Raw genomic sequence first — 20451 nt, forward strand, 5'->3', positions numbered from 1 at the left:
ATACCTAAAAGATCAAGCAAAAGCGCAATGATTTAAAAGAACTAGGTTAGGTTATTTCATGACAGTTCGTGTCAATATATTATTAAATCTGTTTTAGCTTACCAGTTCCATGGTTGACTTTTTATTTCAGACGGTGCCAAAGAAATAATTATATTGATTTTAAATTATCTAGCAATCGATGCCACTTAGACCGCAACTCTATTTAATAAAAATGTGTAAATTACCGTGAACACCATCACAACACGACACTAAAATAAGATGGCCGTCATGTCATCAATCACCAAACCAACCAATCACGACGCTTTTTGTTTACAGTGTTACCAGTTTACTAACGAACGGATTAAACAATGATGCGTACACACCAGTGCCTAAAAGCATTTGGTCATTGTGCGACGCACACATAAGTAACAGCGAGAAAGAGATATCGCTATCTCGCTCTTACTTATGGTTGCGTCGCACAATGACCTTCGTGCGGTGCGATGGTGTGTAACAGCCTTAAAAAAAGTAATTGAAGGCCGGTTCAGACCAGCGTCATGATCCATGGCATGATCAAATCGAGCGATGAGCAGAGTAGAATAAAGGGCCCTCCACACTCGTGCGCGAAGCCGCGAACGCGAGTGTGGAGTCTAGTTCGCGATCAGCTTAGCGAAATCGACTCCACACTCGCGTTCGCGGCTTAATATATGGCTGTATAGTCGCATTGCGTATGTTCTGCCTCACAGGCGCACGCGGTAGGCCACTTTTATAGGATCCTACTTTCTATGATTCTATTGAAGCGTGATTGAAGCAAAAAGAGTGTGTGCACAGACTACAGTGTGTGCGTAAAGAGAAGGGTCGTGGTATGTAAGGAAGCCCATACATTCTACGACTCCTCCACAAACTACTAAGAAGATACGACTCCTCTTTCCGCGCAGACTACCTGTTGCAAGGTCGAGGTATCTACTTTTTTTTTCCGTTGAAGATCTACAGAAGTTCGATAGTAAGACGCTTTAAAAAAAAAGTACGTGTACTCTGTGGTCTTTGGATTAAGGGTTCGAGAGCCCAAAAGACGTAAACGCCATTTAACGGAATGAGATCTACACCTTTTGAGAATCGAGGATTCCCAGACATTTATGTCAAAGTCAAATTTCATTAATCTCAAAAATTCACGACTCACAGTGACGTGTGTACGTGAAGTGATATTGGGAAGAATTGTGGTCTTGTTAGCAAACGCAAGAAAATATACATTTGTTTACTTTGAACATCTTTTGTGTCGTATATTTAAAATATTATTAAAAGCGCGATACCATATTTGTCGGGCTTACCTGTAGTTAAATAATCATGGATAGTGCACCTTGCGTATTTTTAGGCATCAAAGTAAAGCCGGGGCCTATTGAACGGTTTAAATTAGAAAACTTCGGCCTCGATAACACTGTAGAGAACCTAAAAATTGAGGCCGAAAAGAAGTCTAACGTGCCGTCTGCATCTTTGGGCAAGTATTTAAAATGTTGCACTTTTAGTATGTGATTGAAGCTTACTGTAAATGCATTTGTTTACATTGTAAAATTCTTTTGTGTTACTTATAAAATATGTCGACATTTTTATATTTTTTTTTTCATAGACATGTAAATTTTAGGAATATTCTAATTGTATTTATTGCATGTGATCCCATCAAGCATATGGGAAGCGTACTGAAGTGGTTCTTATGGATTTTTTTCCTCTTGCCCTTTGTCCAGGCCAAATTATAATGAAATCTTGTTTTTGTTACGTTTAAAAATTAATAAGCCTTTTTATTACTTTATTTTAGCAAAGGGCAGTATAGAATGAATGAAAAGAGTGATGGTGATCAGAATATAACAAAATGGTCTTAGCTTTTCACATATATTAACATTAAAAGGCTATTGCAGTATTTGCAATCAATCAAAGACTAAACTTGTATAATTTATGAACAATCAAACATTCCAGAATTAATTCACCATGGAAAAATTCTCAAACCCGAAGCCACATTGCAAGACTCTGGGGTAAAGAGTGGTGAAATGGTGCATGTTGTCAAAAAGAAAGTCCCGGCAGCTGCTCCTCCGCCTCCCACTTACTCGGATGCTGAGTTGCAACAGATAGCTAACTCGCTGAGAACTTTGGGATGCACACCCAATGCTCCGGGGTGGACTAGGGCTATGCAGGTAAAGTGGATAACATATTTATTTGTACCTACTTAGTAAATGATAGCACTTTCTAAATTACCAGAAAAAAATTGCCCTTTTTACCCAGCTATGGGAAAAATTAAATGAAAGGTTTTGATTTTAGCAGTCTGTCTGCTGCGGGTTCCAGGATAAAGTCATAATAACAGAGCCAATTAAGATAAATGAAGTGTCAACCAATTCATTTTTGTATCCTAAGTGACTAGACTAAGATATCTAAGAACAATGCAAAGGGCACTAAGCTTGCTAGTCGAAAATTCCTCTAAAAGTAACCCCTTTTTTGCGTCACCCATATCAGTAATGTATTTTTCATTTGCAGCTTTTAAACGACGAATCAGCCATGAACGAAATCCTCGAACACGCCCCATCACTCAGAGAGGATTGCGTCACACTGTCAATGCTACATGAAGTGGAACTACTGGCCGCGTTGGGCGCTAATGTAAGCACGATGAGGCGAGCCGCCAACGCACACCCGGATTTGCCGGCGGCCCTAAGGCATCTTACAAGGCTGGTGCATACCAGAGCCAATACTTCTACTGCTAATGACAATGGTTTGTGCTTGCACGCTACCGGATAAAATTGACTTTTGCACGCTAGCGGATAAAATAGACTTTTGCACGCAGATTTCGCGCTATAAACTGAGGTTTTCCAAGCGAGTGACGTGAAAAAATACTTATATGTATTGTGGTTGGGTCACTAGCGCTGATCTATTATCTATCTTTGCGCTGATAAAGTGACATCTTACATTTTTCAAGTGAAAATTTTATATTGGAAAATAATTGATTTGTAAAAATAAAGTGTGAACCTGGGTCAGTTATTGATATTTATGTTTTAGGCACAATCAGACCGTCTAGCATGTTGCGTTCTCGCGCGCGACTTGAAGTCGCGCTAGATGTATGGGAGTCGCGCGCGTCATGCTAGCATTGTCTCATTTAATGAGAAATTGACTTATGTGCATAATATAGATTAAAATTTACATAAAATACTTATAACGTGTTTCAAATCTTACATAGCAGGTACCATCTAGTTTTATAATAACGCGCATTTTACGAAGAACGTTTCATTTATTCTGTCGGTAATCTTTAGTTAGCTGTTAATTAGTAGTTATTAGTAGTTGGAACTCTATAAACAGAATGTTTACATGTTCTTATTATGTTCATGTAATTTTCGCCACGTCAGTGTAAATTTAGTTATTCAGTTAATAATTTACATGTGTAACTGATATTCATATTCATTTTATTTGGTAATATTTAATTACATGTCAACATTAAGATAAAGAAAAGTATTGGTTACTAGGTACTAGGCTGTATAGATAAATACTCACTTGTTTTTCAGTGCCAACATCAGGTTTCGCGTATTCTCTTGAAGCATTGTCTGAAGATGAAGACGCAGATGAAGAAGAAAACGAGGATGGGGAAAGGAATACCATTACTCAAGAACAGTTCGCTGCTGCGTTGCAGGTAGGTATCGTGAACTATACGTACTTGCAAAGATATAACTCTATAATAGATGGATACAGTCTAAGGGAAAAAACGTGCCTCGAAAATAAAGAAAATTTTATTCTATATCAGATGGCGCCACTACCTTTGACCTACTCTCGAATAGATGGCGTTGACGGTTTCGTTTGTTATTTAACAATTTTAACGCATATCATTAAAAGAACATGGGTCAAAGTCATATAGCGTTCTAAAAAAATCAACGCCATCTAGCCGAGTATAGGCCAAAGGTGTGGTGCCATCTCTTCGAGAATGACTTTCTTGATTTCCGAGGCACGGTTTTACTTAGACTTGATTTATCTTATACGGACATATATCTTTGGTTTTATTATGCAACAGGCCGCGACGGAGGCGGTTTCTGCATCGTCGAGCCGCGGCGGGGGCGGGGTCGGGGTCGGGGGCGGGGGTGGCGCCGGACAGGACTCCCTGCTGCGCCTGCTGCAGGCCGCCGGCGCCGGCGCCGGCTCCGGCCGCACTGATACCAACGAAGAAGCACCCGCTACCGGTTCGGCTACAGGTAAGTGATCTCAGTACAGTTAGACCAAGATAACTCTGCAACGATTTTGACAGGACACTGTGCAATTGTTATATTATAGGGTGGCTAAAGAATAAGTGCATTCCCGTTGCCAGGGAGGTTTTGGGATTATACTGAGCAACTTTTACTATGGGACCAACCATGAAATCGCGAAAAAAAAAATTAACCCTCCCATAGAAAATGTATGAAACAGCCAAATTTTTTTGGCGATTACGGGGTTGGTCCCATAGTAAAAGTTGCTCAGTATAATCCCAAAACCTCCCTGGCAACGGGAATGCACTTATTTTTTAGCCACCGTGTATACGTCATAATTTCAGAAAAGTTTGATGTTAAAAATAACACTTGCACAGTCTGGGCTATCAAAATCGCTGCAGACTTATCTTGGTCTAACTCTAGTTACATTACTGTTTAGGTATAGAGCGTTTATAAACCAAGCTAAAAAGAAAACCGACTACAAAATGTAGTACTAGCAGAGAAAAATATTATATGATGAATAATGATGACTATGATGAATTGATGAGATTGTTGAGTAGGAATCAAAAATATGTTAGGCTAGGGTTTCTAAACTTTTTGACCCGAGGGCTAAACAGCACGCCAGATAAATTCATGTAGGTCAAAGCTTGGCTTGACCAGGTTTTGGGGTCTTTCGCTATTTTTCGCATTCAAAATCATCACTTAATAAAGTCAATTCCACCAACCAACATGAAGGAAACAACTCAAAATAAGCATCAATAAAATGCAACTTTCTTATTCGTTTTTGAATAATAATGAGAGCCTTAAATAACGATCTGGTGTACTGAAATGAAAAATATTTTGTTATTCAGGCATTTTATCGGAAAAATATAAATGACAAATTGAACATCTTGGTTTAATTTCCTAGGTACCGGTCGCGCTGTGATCACTTCGGAAATGTTCAGCGATGCCATTTCGGAGGCGTTCAACCGGACTGGCACAGGCAACAGGCCCTCTGGCACGCCTATGGAGCAAAGCACTGCGGGTAAATAGCAGATTTATTAATTAAGGAAAATTAATGACCAATTTCGCTGATATTATAAAACAATTGTGTAAAATTAAGATTTGCTAGAAAAGATTAATGCATTATAAGTCTGCATCTTCTCAAATGATTTTGCGTTTAAAAAAAAGTAAAAAGAAGAAAAAAGAAGTGTAGTCTATGAAACAAAACGGTCCCTCTACAGCCGAACTGGATGACGATTGCTACCTATTTGTTGTGGTAATGGTGACTGAATTTTCAAACGTCAACTTCTGAAAACCAGACCAGTTATATAGGTACAGAGCTGTACAACATATCCGTCGAAAGCGCAAGTATGAAAAGTCTCATGACTTATATTTTATTTGTAAACAGCATCCTCTTCTGCGAGTCCCGTGGGAGAGGACTTCTCCACGCAGCTGACTCGGATGCACGAGATGGGATTACTGGATGACGCACTCAACGTTCGCGCGCTACTCATCTGCTCGGGTACGGTCAAGAAATTTAATTTCAGTACAGTTCAGTTTGTACCTTGTCACAGTGACAATAGTATGAGGTCCCTAGAGTTAGACAAAGTCTGCAACGATTTTGATAGCACACGTAGTGCAAGTGTTTTTTTAAACGTCAAACTTCTATGAAATTATGACGTATAAATAACACTTGCACTGCATATACCGTGGGACTTAGTCAATCTGTGTAAGAATGTCCTATAATATTTATTTATTTATATACTATCAAAATCATTGCAAACTTTTCGTGGTCTCTAGTGACTCATATTGATTGTCACTGTGACAAGGTAAGGTACTGTACCATGGGTTTAAATTTCACTAGCAAATTATTAAAGGCTCCTCGGGGAGGTATTGGGAAACTGCCTTTTTGCCCTGCGTGATCGGTTTTTATTCCCATTTCATTTTTCATTATTTTTCTCCTCGGCAGTAAAATAAAATCTTAGTAGTGAACAACAATTCACATCTATTTTTTCCTGACTACTGAGTAAACCAGGTAACAGTTGGTGTAGGTGTCACTTCTTCCTTCGTCAAAATAATGTTGCGGCACCTGCCGAGAAATTTTTTCTCGTGTGGTAACTACTAAGAAAAAAGATTCCAGTAGCAACCATCAATGATAATGATAACAGCTGGGAATGTTTATTCCTAGTAAATACTACTGGCAACAAATATTGGTATACAATCACAACTGTAACTATAAGTAACAAGTATGTTGTTTCAGGCGATGTCAACGCAGCTATCAACCTGGTGTTCAGTGGCGCTATTGCAGACGAATAGGTCCTTTGGTCTTACATAACCAGATAATAGAATGCAAAAATATGGCACAGCCACTTATAGATTTCAATATCGCTATAAATCCAGACCTAAAAGTCAACCCTAGACCCATCAAACCCCATGCAATAGAGCCAAAAATCGACCTTGTTAATAACAGTTAGAATTTCATTTGAGGCTCTACGTTCGTAAGCTAAGCTAATCTGGGACTGGGCTGGTCACGTCTGCCGAATGAGTTCTGGGGCAAAATCGCCAGAGTGGGAGCCCGAAAACTCAAATCGGGGACTTGGCATACCCCGCCGGCGATGGTGAACTAGACTATTTTTTGAAGGAGTGGCCAGACACAGCATTGGACAGAGATCTGTGGAGAAATTGGGGGAGGCCTTGGCCCAGCAGTGGGACACGTAAGGCTCCAAATAATAATTACGTTCGAGTCGATGGGGTTGTAGGGGTTATGGCCAAAATGATCTTCAGTCAACAGGTTTATGAAGCCTTTACTTTTTATTTGTGATTTTGTTTTGATAAACCATGACGAATTAGTTCGGAATGAATAAAATTTAAGTGAAACAATATTGATTTTTAATCGAATTTAATTAATACCTGTAAATTTTGAAGATTGCTTAAAATTAAATATCACTGGATGTACGAATCCATAAGGGCAAGTGTAAATAATACCTACAAAATAAACTAATACTATTTATCAAGTGTTTTTATAGGGGTCAACCCTTTAACACAAATATCATCATAGTCATGTCAAGATAATAAAATACTTTAAGTAGTCTATTAGTGACCAGGGGGGGCTAATCGAGTCGTACAGGTGACAGGCGTGACCTGGCTACCATATATAGCCTTCAACCATTTGTGAGGAATGTGGACATATGGTAGTAACGTTCACATCTGGTACTTTTAAGAGTCAAATAGGCCCCTGGGTAGTGATTATTAGCTATATGTGCCCAACAGCTAAAAAGTAGGTGTCACTAAGTAATATTAGCTTATGGTAACATTGATAGAAATAGTATAAAATGTAGAATCGACTTGATGTCAATGAAAAGCTACTTGTTTGGCGACAAGCACCGAAAAAGCTTGATATGCTATAGAAACATAATAAAAAATGTAATCAGCAGCAAAAGATGCTCAGCGAACAAAGTATTCAAAAAGATCTGCACCACTAACTCTTTAGCTAAAACAACAATTGGCGATGCGTGAGACAAGAACGCATCTAGAATTATAGTTAAGATATGGTATTTTTGTAGAAGTTACAACATATCTCTCCTCTTGAACTCATCTAATTTTTGAATATGTTCATGTGCCGCAAAGGCCCAATAAAATAACTAAGATAAAATAAATTTGCCCGCTTACTTACATCTGCCGCTGACTTCACTTAGTAAGCACCTTTGAGGTGGCTATTCTAAGAAATGCAATAGAATACATCAGCAGATAGTGTAGAATGAAGCGAAGAACATCATAGTCAGCATCCAGCCCGATCTTAACATTTTCTACAAACAACATCACAACAATCTACATGAAACCATTCTAATCTGCTTTCAATACTAGCAGTGTCAACAATTCCTATTTTACTAGCGTTTTGTCTTAAAATTCATTGCTCGCTTGGACTTTTCTTGCTTTCGGTGAGTGCTGTTGTCTCCCTTTACGCGGCATTGTTCTCTTTTCTGCATACGCTTGAAATACCAGCCGCTGTTTGAATTATTTTCCCCGAACAATTCATGTTCTAGTTTCTTTCTAGCCTCAGTACGCAGCATGGCACGTTTCTCATACCACGAAGCATCTTTTTCCTTAGGTTTGACATTATTCTCTCCCTTCAATGGCTTTCCTTTACGCTTGACATCAGTTTGAGTAGATCTCGTGTCTTTAGCTTCTCCAAACTGGTCTATATAAATGCTCCGTTCAAAATCACGACTATGCTCGTTCTTGTCTTGTTTAAGAATGAAGTCATTCTCTTGAGAAGAAGTTACTGAAAATTCATCATCGTTGATGTAGTTGTTGATTTCAAATTTTTCATATTTATTTTTCCTTTTCTGCTTCCTGTTCGGGTGGTGGCGATCGCGTTTCCTTTCCTGTCTAGGTCTTGGTGCCATATATCTGTCGTCTTTTTTAAACTCTTCCTCACTTTCTTCTACTAACGTTTTTTCTTGCGAAACAATTGATCGCTTTGGCCTTTTCTTGCGGTAATTTGTCCTCATTCCTTCACCTTCAAAGTTATCTCTATCGGAAGTGTGCTTTGTTTTGTTATCAGATCTCAGCGAGTCTGCGTACGTGATTTTCTTTCCTTGTGAAGGTTTGACGTCCTCAGCAATTGTTATCTCTATTTCTGGGATTATATTCATATTGAATCCTTCTTCATTTTTTTCTCCTTTCTGTTGATTTAATTTCTCCTCGACCAGTACGCTTCTTAAACTTTTTTTATCCTTTATAGCTTGCTTTTCATTTTTCAACCTCCTTGCGATAGCTTCATCCAGCCAGCTTCTATTTTGCATATAAACATTCTTAAGCTTATCTACATCACGTAGATAGTCTTTTTCATACGGCAGTTGTGTGTTATCCAGTAACTTTTTCTCATTATCTTCGTCAAGGCATTTCGTCAGTTTGTTTACATTTTCGCTGTTTAGTGGAGCTTCAAACATTTTTTTACAACGAGGCGGCTTTAGAACTTTATCTGCTGTTTTTTGCAGCTTTATATTATTTAGCAATGTAAATTCTTTCAGCTTGTTGCGTAAATAGGCGTTTTCTTCTTGAAGTTTATAGAGGTTAGATAGTATTTTGTTGACAGAAGGTGTACTGTGCATACAGCAGTCATCTCTGACTCCCCACATATGCCCTATGGCAACGCCTGCTGCCGTGATGACACTGCCGAGCATTATGATGTTAAGTACGGTGCTCAGCCGTTTATTCCTCCTGTGGACATACGTTTTGAACTTTCTGTTGTTGTCTCCGAGTAAGTCATCTGTGCTTCTTATGGATTCGTCGTGTTTATTGTCGGGGTACGGGACCGAAATGAACTGGGGTAGGTCTGTTGGACGGGTCTCTGGTTTGGGCATGTCGTCGGTAATTTCACACGGAATGGACTCCGGTTCGCTGTCGGTGATGATGGAGATGCCGTCGGTGTCTTCATCTTTGTCTATGTTCTCCGCGGTGTCCCTGAAGCAATAAAAAGATAAATTTTGAACGCATGTTTTTAAATGTAAACAACCGAAACTGCCAAACAAACTCATTCCGATAAATGAAGAATTCGTTATCTATAACGACCCTTTTTTTAATGGCTGGATAATATTCATTCAAGATAAAGATTATATGACTGGATTCTACGTTTCCTGCTGAAGTAAGCAAAATACAACACGTCTATTAACACTGCCTTGTTGATGTCGTATTTACGAGGATGAAACTTTATAGGGTTTCGTACCTCAAAAGGAAAAACCCCGATACTACTGGGCATAAAATTTAGAAATAAAATATACCAATACATTAGGGCAAGCGTGAGGCGATCTAAAAGAAAAAAAAAAGTGCAACAGAACCCCTGAGCGCGAGTCTCCCTCTCACTTGGACTTGGCTGTTTTGTTTTTTAATAGCACGAAGGTTTATTTTAAATTTGTCGCACTAGCAAAGCATGCGACATGCATGCTGATAGCTCGCAGCCTCTTAAGGCGTCATTGTCTTTACCTCGGCGTAAGTAAGTCAAGGAAATATAGTGTAGAAACTGTAGAACTTCTACAGGCCGATTCATTATAACATTTATAGCTAGCTAGTTAAATGAGCCAATTAAAATGTTATCTGATCTGGTCATTCACCGGTACCTACGCCTGTTGCGGTCGCCGAATCAAAGTACTGAGTTTGCAACTTTGCAATCGATATTGCTTGATGCGGCAACGGCAAACTACCCAGAATCGACACGCGCGACACAGTACAGTAAAGATCAAAAGTAGCGTATTAGACTATGAAAGTAGATACTTTCCATTTACCATTCTCTGATAGCTTAACAAAAAGAGATGTCTACATAATTATAGAACAATTAAACTTTCGCAGACACCTTTGAACGCAAACTGTCGAAAAAAAACGAGGGTCGCAGGTCGCAGATACTTTTGGCGCGTTGCTTCATACGCTACTATTGATACTGACTGGACCTGTAGGTGACTGTTTTAGACAAACCAATCCAGTAACTATTAGCTCATAGATTATCGGTAATTGCCTGTTTTGTACCTACTAAATACTGATACTATACTGATAAGTTCTCAGTGATAACTGACGTACATGACTAGACACGAAAATATGCAGGCTCTATGAAAATAGTAGTCTTTCCTTGACAATGAATCCTTAGGTTTTAAAATATAAGAGCCAGAGTCCTCGTGTATCGACGACATTAATTTCGTTAATAAGTGCAGGATTTTATAATTGCGATGTTAATTTCGTTCATTACTTATTCAAAATAAGCCTTCGCTAACGAATTTAGCCTTTAAGTCATAATATGCCTGCAACGTAGCGCTGGGTTACGCAAACTATGTGATATTACTATCTAATTGTATTCAAATGGATAGAATTGACGCCCCACGACCTAGAAGCGCTTATTTCGAACCTTCAGGGCCTGAAGGTGGGCAAACCTTCTACATGGGGGGGGCCAGAAAGTTTAAGTAATTTCAGACGAGGGCCAGAATCCAGAATTGCAGCAAAAATGCATTTTTATTTTTCCACGGGATCACGGACCATACACTATAATTATTTCGAACGACCTTCGGCGGGCCGGAGTTGACCCGCGGGCCGTACTTTGCCCACCACCGCTTCAGGCTTTGCAGAATCTTTCTTGATGCTTCGAGACCTTTAAGACTCCAAATATAGGCCACTAAACGAAGACCAAAAATTGCCAATTTACGGAAAACTAAACAGAACGACCTTAGGATTGATTATAAGTAACTTTTCCGCTTTAAAATTCTTTTTAAATATCCTCCTAGCCTCCTAGGGTCCTAGCAGAAAGTGTACATAATCTTTTCTGTAGACAATTTTATGTACTTATGTGATAGAACATTTTTTGCTACGGGCCACCGTTTAAGAGTTGTTTACGAAAAGGGATCTTTAAGCCCCCAAATGGCCCAAATAAATGATGTACTTCTGTTGCCGCTATAACAACAAATACTAAAAAGTACGGAACCCTCGGTGGGAGAGTCCGATTCGTAGCTGTCCGGTTTTTTTATCTTCCATCAACTCAATGCCCGTGTAAATAGGTTACGTTACCTAAATGTTATGTTACGATTACACGTAAGAAAAACAATGATAAGACTTATCAAAGGAAAGTGAGTCAATGTTAGTGAAGTAGGTAATGTTATTATGGATCCAGGTAAAAAAGTACGTATGTACTGGTTTATTAAAGTCAGTTTTGCATATATTATTTTAACCCCTTAACTCTACCTCACTAGCACCTCGAAATTTCAAAATCCTCTTAACCTAAACAAAACACACAAGCGTTCCCGACAACGGCGAAACTAAAGGAGGGTTAAGATTATGAATTTGACCTCAATTTATGTCCGTTACTATTTAATATGTTCCCTTTTGACTAGGTACAAAACAACTGAACCGATTTTAATAAATACCCAAACCAAACATATCGAGTGGGATATCAAAATGAAGGGCTTTTTAAAAGATGATTTTAAAACAATGCAACTTATTATGTGTGTGTACATGTAATTAATTTAAAGAAAAAAACGTCTCGAGTTTATTTCTTGATTTTTTAGGATTCCGTACCCAAAGGGTAAAACGGGACCCTATTACTAAGACTCCGTTGTCCGTCCGTCTGTCTGTCTGTCACCAGGCTGTATCTCATGAACCGTGATAGCTAGACAGTTGAAATTTTCACAGATGATGTATTTCTGTTGCCGCTATAACAACAAATACTAAAAACAGAATAATATAAATATTTAAATGGGGCTCCCATACAACAAACGTGATTTTTTTGCTGTTTTTTTCCGTAATGGTACGGAACCCTTCGTGCGCGAGTCCGACTCGCACTTGGCCGGTTTTTTATGTTAAATAAACCTTAAATTTAATGTGAAACGATATGGCGACCGAGTGGCAGAGGTAACTTTTTTGTGAGTTGAAGGGTTGACTTACTTCCTCTAAGTAAATTGTACGTGTACCCAAAATTCACTTAGATTTTCTTCCTGACACGTGTATCTTGAACATAACATAAATATCTTATTTACTTACTCTTCAAATAAACTTCCGTATAAATATAGTCGAAGTAAAACAAAGACCTCCAGGTCATTCACAGTTGTTTGGCACCATTCCAACAAATGCGTCCGAAAACATTCACGCTCGACTTTCCAAAGTAGGTATGTTATTTGCAGTGAATTTGTTTATTTCAAGTCTGTTGAATATGCGCATTTAGTTAAGAATGATGAATACGCGTGACCTTTAACAGAATGGAAAAAATAGCTATTTGCACAGGGACGTTTAGATGAGCCTACTTTGGCGAATGTTAGTATATAGGTAGCAGCGGAGCGTCCATTCGTTAGAACTATAAAAACACAAACTATAAAATATGCTTACCTACAAAAAACAAAAGCGAGTACCCCTTCTAACAAGTCGGACTGCGGCATGGACCCCATGACACTGGCGACGTTACCTCTCTGTATCGCAAGGGAAATACGTTGAAAGAGGTACGCGCTAGCCCGGGGGCGTGTCCACTGAAGTGTTGACCATCCGCGCCGACAGTGGTCCCATGAATATTTTCATGTCGGCTAACCAGGGACCCAGTCTCAACCGCGAGAGCCGCAAACTCATAGTCGTTGAGCAACGCTTATTTGCGGCGCTTGAGTACTTACCTTACTATTATATATTCTGTAACTTGGGCCTGGTCAGCCGGAGTGCCGGCCCAAATGCGGGTCTCCTTATTACGTCTTAGTTACCGCATATTGAAGACGTGTAAAGGTCTCATTGAGTAAGAGGGTAACCGGTAAGTAACTTAAGTAATGTTAAGTGTGAGGTGACTAACTTAAAACTACATTTTTATTCTGTATTTAGCTGCCGAAATACCAATTACTTATCTGTATCGCAAATACGCGGACCATTTGTAAAAACGGCCAAGTGCGAGTCGGACTCGCGCACGAAGGGTTCCGTACCACTACGCAAAAAACGGCAAAAATAATCACGTTTGTTGTATGGGAGCCCCACTTAAATATTTATTTTAATACAGTTGCTCAAAAAGTGCTACTTTTCGTGGCTGTTTAGCGTGCGGAAAGTTGGTTTTCGCGAACTAGTGCTTTTACTTTTCCAATTTTTTTAAATTTTTACTTGTTCCAATTCATGACTACTTATTGATGAGTGTTAATATTAGTTTCCTTTAAACGTCGTAATCAACATAAAAACCTACTGTTAATGTAAGAATACGAAAAATTTGCATATTTCATATTTTATTACTTACCTCTTCATCATTATAAGTATTATAACACGTTTATTTTTAATGTTGAAAAACTGTTCTTAATAAGTTGTCTGAATGGAACGGAACGCCTGTCCAAGAAGAGGCGTATTTTCTTACTGCAAGAATGTTGTTTCCAAAGGCAACATTCGATATTGTTTTTATAAATATACGATACACAAATAATCGTAAATAACGATATTTAGGTAATAATAGTACAATGTTTTAATATTTACAATTGTTTCTGTCTTATAGAACATGCATTTTAAAAAAACTTTCATCGAAGTGGGTTCAATAAAAATCTATTCTAGTCGAATAAAAGCTAGAAAAACACCTCTTCATAATCTCAATGTCAATGATGTCACAGAATTAATAATATAAAAGTTTCGAATTCCATTCCTTACTTGTTGCTTTTCTTATTTTTTCGCAACTGTATTAAAAAAAAACGTCGTTCGATACACGTGCGGAAATGTCATTCTCTCAAGTAATGACATACTTTCCGCACTAGCATCGAAATGTACTATTTTATTCTATTTTTAGTATTTGTTGTTATAGCAGCAACAGAAATACATCATCTGTGAAAATTTCAACTGTCTAGCTATCACGGTTCATGAGATACAGCCTGGTGACCGACAGACAGACGGACGAACAGCGGAGTCTTAGTAATAGGGTCCCGTTTTTACCCTTCGGGTACAGAACCATAAAAATGAAAAAAAAAAAAAAAACTGGAGACTGATCCATGAGTACTTGTTCATCTTATTGCCGGCAAACTTGCGTACAGAAATAAGATGCGACAAGGTATTCATGTTGCATCTTATTTCTGTACGCAAGTTGGGCGAAGTGGGCCGTTGCCCACGGCCTCGCGCCCTAAGGGGGGCCTCACGCGAGGCACAGTGAAAGAAAAGGGCCTCGCAGATGCGATTTCACCCACGGCTAGATTAGTTCACGCTACGCCACTGCAAGTTTGCCGCGATACCATAGGTATCTCCCGGTAACCATCTGTTCCTTTCAAATTAAAACAGAACAGAAAGTGTCATACAAGTATTTAGTCTATCTCTCGTGCGACTGGTACAGTACGTCGAAAATGCGATAAGGGTGAAACTGACTGTAGGGACACCTGCACCCCTAGTGTATCAATATAATACCTGACGAAATAAAACTTATTAAATGAAGCGCAATTTAAATAAATTGATAACAAATGAAGAGGTAGAGCAATGAGCTACCTATAACACCTATTCGCACGTGTACAAATATTTATTATACGGCTGCATGCCTATTACGGGAAAGCCGAGCAAGTTTGTAGTAAATTAAGTGGTCCTTAATGCACATTATAATAGGTTGTGAAAAGTGACCTTATTACAATCACATTAAGGTGTTTTTTCCCACAGTATCGTAAGACCCAATAAGTCCCTTTTCAGAGGACTCTTTAGGAAACGCATTATTGCTAAACTGAGCGAGTGCTGCGTGGTAATTTAATTTAAAGGGACAGCCTAGCGCAAGGTGTTTCACAATGGGCCCTTTTTTTACCTGACTACAGTGTACCTACCTGTGATGGCTGTGATTGGGTTACGCAGGCAGCAGATGTAGATACAGGTACAAATATAAAGTAATACTGATAGGTATTTGACGTACTTATATCAGTCATGTTAATTACGAAATTAAAAAATGTTATTTATTATACATTAACTTAGAAATTTTGGGTTATTCTTGTAAATATATAGGTAGGTACATAGGATGGAGCGAATCCCCTGCGCTAAACATCAAATAATAGAAAAAAACCGGCCAAGTGCGAGTTGGACTATATATCTTCTGTTTTTAGTATTTGTTGTTATAGCGGCAACAGAAATACATCTCAAGCTATCACGATTTATGAGATATAGCCTGGTGACAGACGGACAGACAGACGGCGGAGTCTTAGTATGTCCCGTTTTTACCCTAAGGGTACGGAACCCTAAAACTAGGTCGTTATTGGATAATTCAGTAAAAAATACAATTCATTTTTAATGTCTAGGCAAATTACATACCAACACGCTACAGCAATATTGATTTCGCTCTACGACACATGTCAAGGTCGTCTAAATACAATGGGTTATATTATATTAATGATGTGCTATGTAAAAATTACACAATAAATATTTAACAATTCTTACCTCTGTTTGGGAACAATGTCGCAGTAGTCTAGAGCATCATCACCATAAGTTGGGGCATCTTCCAGCAAGGTCCAGCTTTCACCGGAGTCTGAATCACTGTGATCGATGTTCGAGCCGTCCATTTGTATTTTCTGAAATGATTTCATATTTACATGAATCAAGAGCAAACCCAAAAAAATTAACTACGCAAGTGCGCAAAACAACAACAAATCAGCCAAAACTTCGCCCACCTTTGCGCACTGTCGCGGAGAATTTATATTTGCCTAAAAATTATTGTTCTGTTTGTGGTTACACTAGAATTTTGATTTAACAAAAATAGTAAACGACATGTTTGGAATCACTTGATATTTTTTGTTTGGAAAGACGACAGTTCGATTAGACACGATTATGTTTTGTTTTGAGTCAACACAACACAACACATGCATTCAACCTTCGCGTACACTTGAGAATGAATGAATGAAGGCCCCAACGTTGACTGTTCACTTTGACGGCGCAGCCACTAGTATTACTTCTCTCTCCTCGCTCTTGTAGAAATGCCATTTATATAAAAAGGACGACCATACTGTTGACAAGATGAACTTCAAATCAAGTCGTCGCCGTTTTGGTGATTACACGGCTGTGTATGTTGCGTAAAAACGTAAAGCCTGACCAGGAATATATGAATATTGTCAAGACTGTCAAGAGGGCGCTGTTATTTTCATGTATAGGGTGACAGTTCAGTATAGTATGAAAATATTAGTTCCAGTGAAATTCCGCAACATGGCGCGAGATCATATATTCCTAGATTCCTGGTCAGGCTTTTATATGTTTGCGTTTTTAGGGATGGGAAAAGTCGATTTTAATCATGTTATATATCAATAAGCGCTATACAGCGGAACGGCTTAGCGATTAATTGAAGCTTCGATATGTTCGCTAAAAATAAACATAATTGAAATGCAAATGGATAATGAATATATTATAATATAATAAAATAATTAAATTATTGCGGAACACATATTTTAGTAGGTATTCATGTATTGTAATAAAAAATCTGAACTTTCCCTTCGTTCCCTGCTGTGTCGTGACCTGACAACCACGATAAAGAACAAACGCGTTTTTGTTCATTTTAGGTATAGTTAAAAAATCTTTCAAGTAAAATTAAATTGCAAGAAATGTCGATAGTTTATCGATATGGCCACAGCAAGGTGGTTACACATTATTAAGGCCCCATTCGCACGAGAGCATAAAAAGCGATGCGTGTTTTACGCACCCATAAGTAAGAGCGAGAAAGAGATATCGCTTTTTCGCTCTTACTTATGGGTGTGTAAAACAAGCAACGTTTTTTAAGCTCTCGTGCGAATGGGGCTTAATTGTACCTAAAAACCAAGTGGCGACAGTTGGGCGACAGGCACAGCTTGCTTAGTGACCCTAAACACGAGCGCTTTTTCAACGCGCGTTAAAACAGCGCTTGAATCTGCTCGCACGCTAAATTCGATTTAAAGACCATCGCCTAAAGTTGAAAATCCAACAACGCTTGATAAAAAGCGCTACCGCCATCGTGTGAATGACAAGAATACACACGTTTCCATTTGTGTCATTCAAACGCTGCGCTCGTGACTATGAGGCCTTAGGCCCCATTCGCACGAGAGCTTAAAAAGCGTTGCGTGTGCGACGCACCCATAAGTAAGAGCGAGAAAGAGATTATGGAAGGTAGAGTAGTGGTTATATATTCTTTGAGTAGAGGTACTCCATGAGCCCCCTCCTTAGCGAACTAGACTCCACACTTGCGTTCGCGGCTTCGTGCCGCGATTCGCGCAAGAGTCTGGAGGAAGCTTATGGACCATGAGCCCGCGAAGTCGCTATTCGCGCACGAGTGTGGAGGGCCCTATGGACTCCATCCGACCTCCTACCCGCTCCAGACTACGCGGCGCGAAGTCGCGAACGCGAGTGTGGTCGATTTCGCTGATTAGCGAACTAGACTCCACACTCGCGTTCGCGGCTTCGCGCCGCGATTCGCGCACGAGTGTGGAGAGCCCTTATGAGGTTTATACATGCAATTTTTTTTTATTATAGTTTGGCAAGCCATTTCGGTCAGTAGAAAAAGGCGGCAAATTTTTAAAAATGTAGGCGCGGATGGTTGTCCTCCCACCTACCATACAAAATTTGTAATTTTTCTTCTGACAAAGTGGGTGCCAGAGTATAAGGCTTCCAAAACTGTTTCGCCCAATGGTTGACGCCCATAAGCCAATCTTATGGCATGTAGTCCGTTATTCACTTTTCACTCAGTGCAGTCGAAAAATGACATTAAAACAACAGTAGTTTTATGAAAAGTATGAAGCAATACTTTTGAACTTTTTAACAGCATAATTTAATGAAAATTTTAACTTTTTAGTAAATGACATCAGGAAACTTTTATGGTTTGTAAAATAAAATATCTGTATGTATATTACGTATTGTATTTATTCGGAATGTTTAATTTCATACTTATTTACACTAGGATCCTCAATAGCATATCTCTGGTCACAAGTGAAAGATACTGTTATAGCATATCTTATGCCAGATGTAACTTTCTCTACATAATGTAGGTTTTCAGCCCCGCTGGTGAACATGCTCACTCTGCCTTTCCTGGGTTCCAAAGTTCTATTGTATTTCTCATCAATAAATACAAATCTTCCTCCTTCAAAGTCTTTTCCATAATCTCCTAAATACAGCAAAGTTGTGTAGTGGAATGACTTGTAAGTTTCCTGAAAATATGTAAATATTTAATTTAATTATTATGAGGATTCATACCTTCATAAAAATTAAGGACAATGATAGTTTGCTGAATGAACTGTCTCAAAACTGCTGCTAATATTTAAAAACCACTTATTGAAGCGTTTGATAACTTAGTCTCATATTAGAAGTTTTAGTATGCTTAAGTTTTATAATTATAATTAATAAAAAATATCATTTAAACAGATCAATCGTAAATATGCTTTCGAACAAAACATAGTGTTTGATGTAAGTGTAATTGTAATAAATTCATACTTTGTCAACATGAGGATGCCAGTATTCATCATGTACCGTGACTGCTTCTTTTGAAGTAATTTCTGAGAAGAATGTAGGATGTGTTAAATACAACAAGTCTGGAGATACTCCAAAATGATGTGCAACACTATGCTTGATTTTTTCTTTGACTACCTGTAAATTAAATACAAAATTAAATAAGAGGTTAGTTAAAATTATATAATTATTTACGTTTAATTGGATAATTTAGTACTCACCCTGTAAGCATTAAAATCACTTTCATCAAAGACATTGTTCAGTTCTGGTATTTTGTAAAAATTAACAAAATACTGTCCTTTTGACATTGCTCCACTGTGCAGATCCAATATTGATGCACCTCCGGTCGAACCACCATGTCTCAGCCCTTTCTTAGCTATTGCTAGGAGCTTATCAGCTTCAACGTCTGACACTACCATGTCAGTCACAAATCTTTTACAGTACTTTGGGAAACAGCCATCATATATGTCTACCTCTTTCATATATGATGCAGAACACTCCACTACTTGACCCTTTCCTTGTAACTTTTCGGACTGCTTAGCAAACACTTTAATATTTTCATCTTTAGACGAAAAGTAAACTATTATTAGGAGAGAAAATATGACTACTGAGCGAGATAATATTTTTAGAGACAAATTCCGGTTGGGGGTCCTGAAAACATATTTTCAACATAAATCCTATTAGAATATCAATTTAGACAATGTTTGTGGCATGAATACTCACTCGTCTTTCTTAGGCTTTAATTTATCGCTTTTTTCATTTATAATTCCTTTTTTATGATCCTTATCTTTGGTTACATTTCGTCTTTTGATTTCTGGCATGTTATTGATATAGCTCTTCTTTCTTTATCGTAAATTGGAATGCTTTTTAAAACACACGCATTAGTATAGGTACTATTCCTGTAACGTCGAGTATGAATTAGTTTTATTAGTTAACAAGAAAATTCAATGATAACCAAGGGAAATTGAAATTTTATTGATAATAATATTGACATGCAGCTGAGTGAGTGCAATCCAATTATGAATGAACGGAACAAGAATACCAATCTAACAAAGTGAGAATGTGCTCCGCTATTCTACCCCGGCCACACACTCGACGAGTGGGAAGGGAAGTAGTGAAGGAAGTAGGCAGGGCAGTATGGCGGCCGATGACGAATAGAGCGGCCACACTACGTCTCTGCCTACTTCCCATGCCACTCGTCGAGTATGTGGCAGAGGTATTACGCTTTTTCATGTAACTGGAATACCTCAGCCATAAGGGCTCTCCACACTCATGCGCGAATCACGGCGCGAAGCCGCGAACGCGAGTGTGGAGTCTAGTTCGCTATTCAACGAAATCGACTCCACATTCGCGTTCGCGGCTTCGCGCCGTGATTCGCGCATGAGTGTGG

General features: G+C 38.7%; 3 protein-coding genes across 4 annotated transcripts; 1 reads left to right on the forward strand and 2 right to left on the reverse strand.

Annotated features, from left to right (window-relative positions):
• The first annotated feature begins 1140 nt into the window (after positions 1-1140).
• On the forward strand, positions 1141-7173 carry LOC134748778 (ubiquitin-like protein 7). Its single transcript, XM_063683557.1, has 8 exons — positions 1141-1471; positions 1945-2159; positions 2497-2728; positions 3513-3637; positions 4013-4190; positions 5089-5205; positions 5572-5685; positions 6424-7173. The coding sequence occupies exons 1-8, from the start codon at positions 1321-1323 to the stop codon at positions 6477-6479; spliced, it is 1188 nt and encodes a 395-aa protein (XP_063539627.1). The 5' UTR covers positions 1141-1320; the 3' UTR covers positions 6480-7173.
• LOC134748777 (uncharacterized) lies at positions 7050-16494 on the reverse strand. Its single transcript, XM_063683556.1, has 3 exons — positions 16271-16494; positions 16041-16171; positions 7050-9629 (listed from the first exon to the last, which is right to left on the reverse strand). Exons 2-3 carry the CDS (start codon positions 16160-16162, stop codon positions 8051-8053), a joined length of 1701 nt encoding a protein of 566 aa, XP_063539626.1. The 5' UTR covers positions 16163-16171; positions 16271-16494; the 3' UTR covers positions 7050-8050.
• Positions 16495-18462: 1968 nt separating this feature from the next.
• On the reverse strand, positions 18463-20043 carry LOC134748779 (2-oxoglutarate and iron-dependent oxygenase domain-containing protein 3-like). Of its 2 annotated transcripts, none has more exons than XM_063683559.1 (4): positions 19785-20043; positions 19283-19712; positions 19047-19199; positions 18463-18763 (listed from the first exon to the last, which is right to left on the reverse strand). In XM_063683559.1, the coding sequence occupies exons 1-4, from the start codon at positions 19880-19882 to the stop codon at positions 18479-18481; spliced, it is 966 nt and encodes a 321-aa protein (XP_063539629.1). In that variant the 5' UTR covers positions 19883-20043; the 3' UTR covers positions 18463-18478. The 2 variants fall into 2 exon arrangements, with proteins under 2 accessions (XP_063539629.1, XP_063539628.1); XM_063683558.1 differs by having other exon boundaries at positions 19047-19195; positions 19279-19712.
• Positions 20044-20451: the final 408 nt, after the last annotated feature.

The sequence above is a fragment of the Cydia strobilella genome, chromosome 17, assembly GCF_947568885.1.
Source record: "Cydia strobilella chromosome 17, ilCydStro3.1, whole genome shotgun sequence".
Taxonomy (NCBI): domain Eukaryota; kingdom Metazoa; phylum Arthropoda; class Insecta; order Lepidoptera; family Tortricidae; genus Cydia; species Cydia strobilella.

Bases quoted from the DNA above. Each gene is read 5' to 3' on its own strand.
- LOC134748777 (XM_063683556.1), bottom strand. From the start codon at position 16,162: ATGGACGGCTCGAACATCGATCACAGTGATTCAGACTCCGGTGAAAGC. The intron at 9,630-16,040 runs GTAAGAATTGTT...TTATTGCTTCAG, and splicing joins GACATTGTTCCCAAACAGAG to GGACACCGCGGAGAACATAG.
- LOC134748779 (XM_063683559.1), bottom strand. From the start codon at position 19,882: ATGCCAGAAATCAAAAGACGAAATGTAACCAAAGATAAGGATCATAAA. The intron at 19,713-19,784 runs GTGAGTATTCAT...ATATGTTTTCAG, and splicing joins TTAAAGCCTAAGAAAGACGA to GACCCCCAACCGGAATTTGT. The intron at 18,764-19,046 runs GTATGAATTTAT...ACATATTTTCAG, and splicing joins GGCATCCTCATGTTGACAAA to GAAACTTACAAGTCATTCCA.
- LOC134748778 (XM_063683557.1), top strand. From the start codon at position 1,321: ATGGATAGTGCACCTTGCGTATTTTTAGGCATCAAAGTAAAGCCGGGG. The intron at 2,160-2,496 runs GTAAAGTGGATA...TTTCATTTGCAG, and splicing joins GGTGGACTAGGGCTATGCAG to CTTTTAAACGACGAATCAGC. The intron at 4,191-5,088 runs GTAAGTGATCTC...TTAATTTCCTAG, and splicing joins CGCTACCGGTTCGGCTACAG to GTACCGGTCGCGCTGTGATC.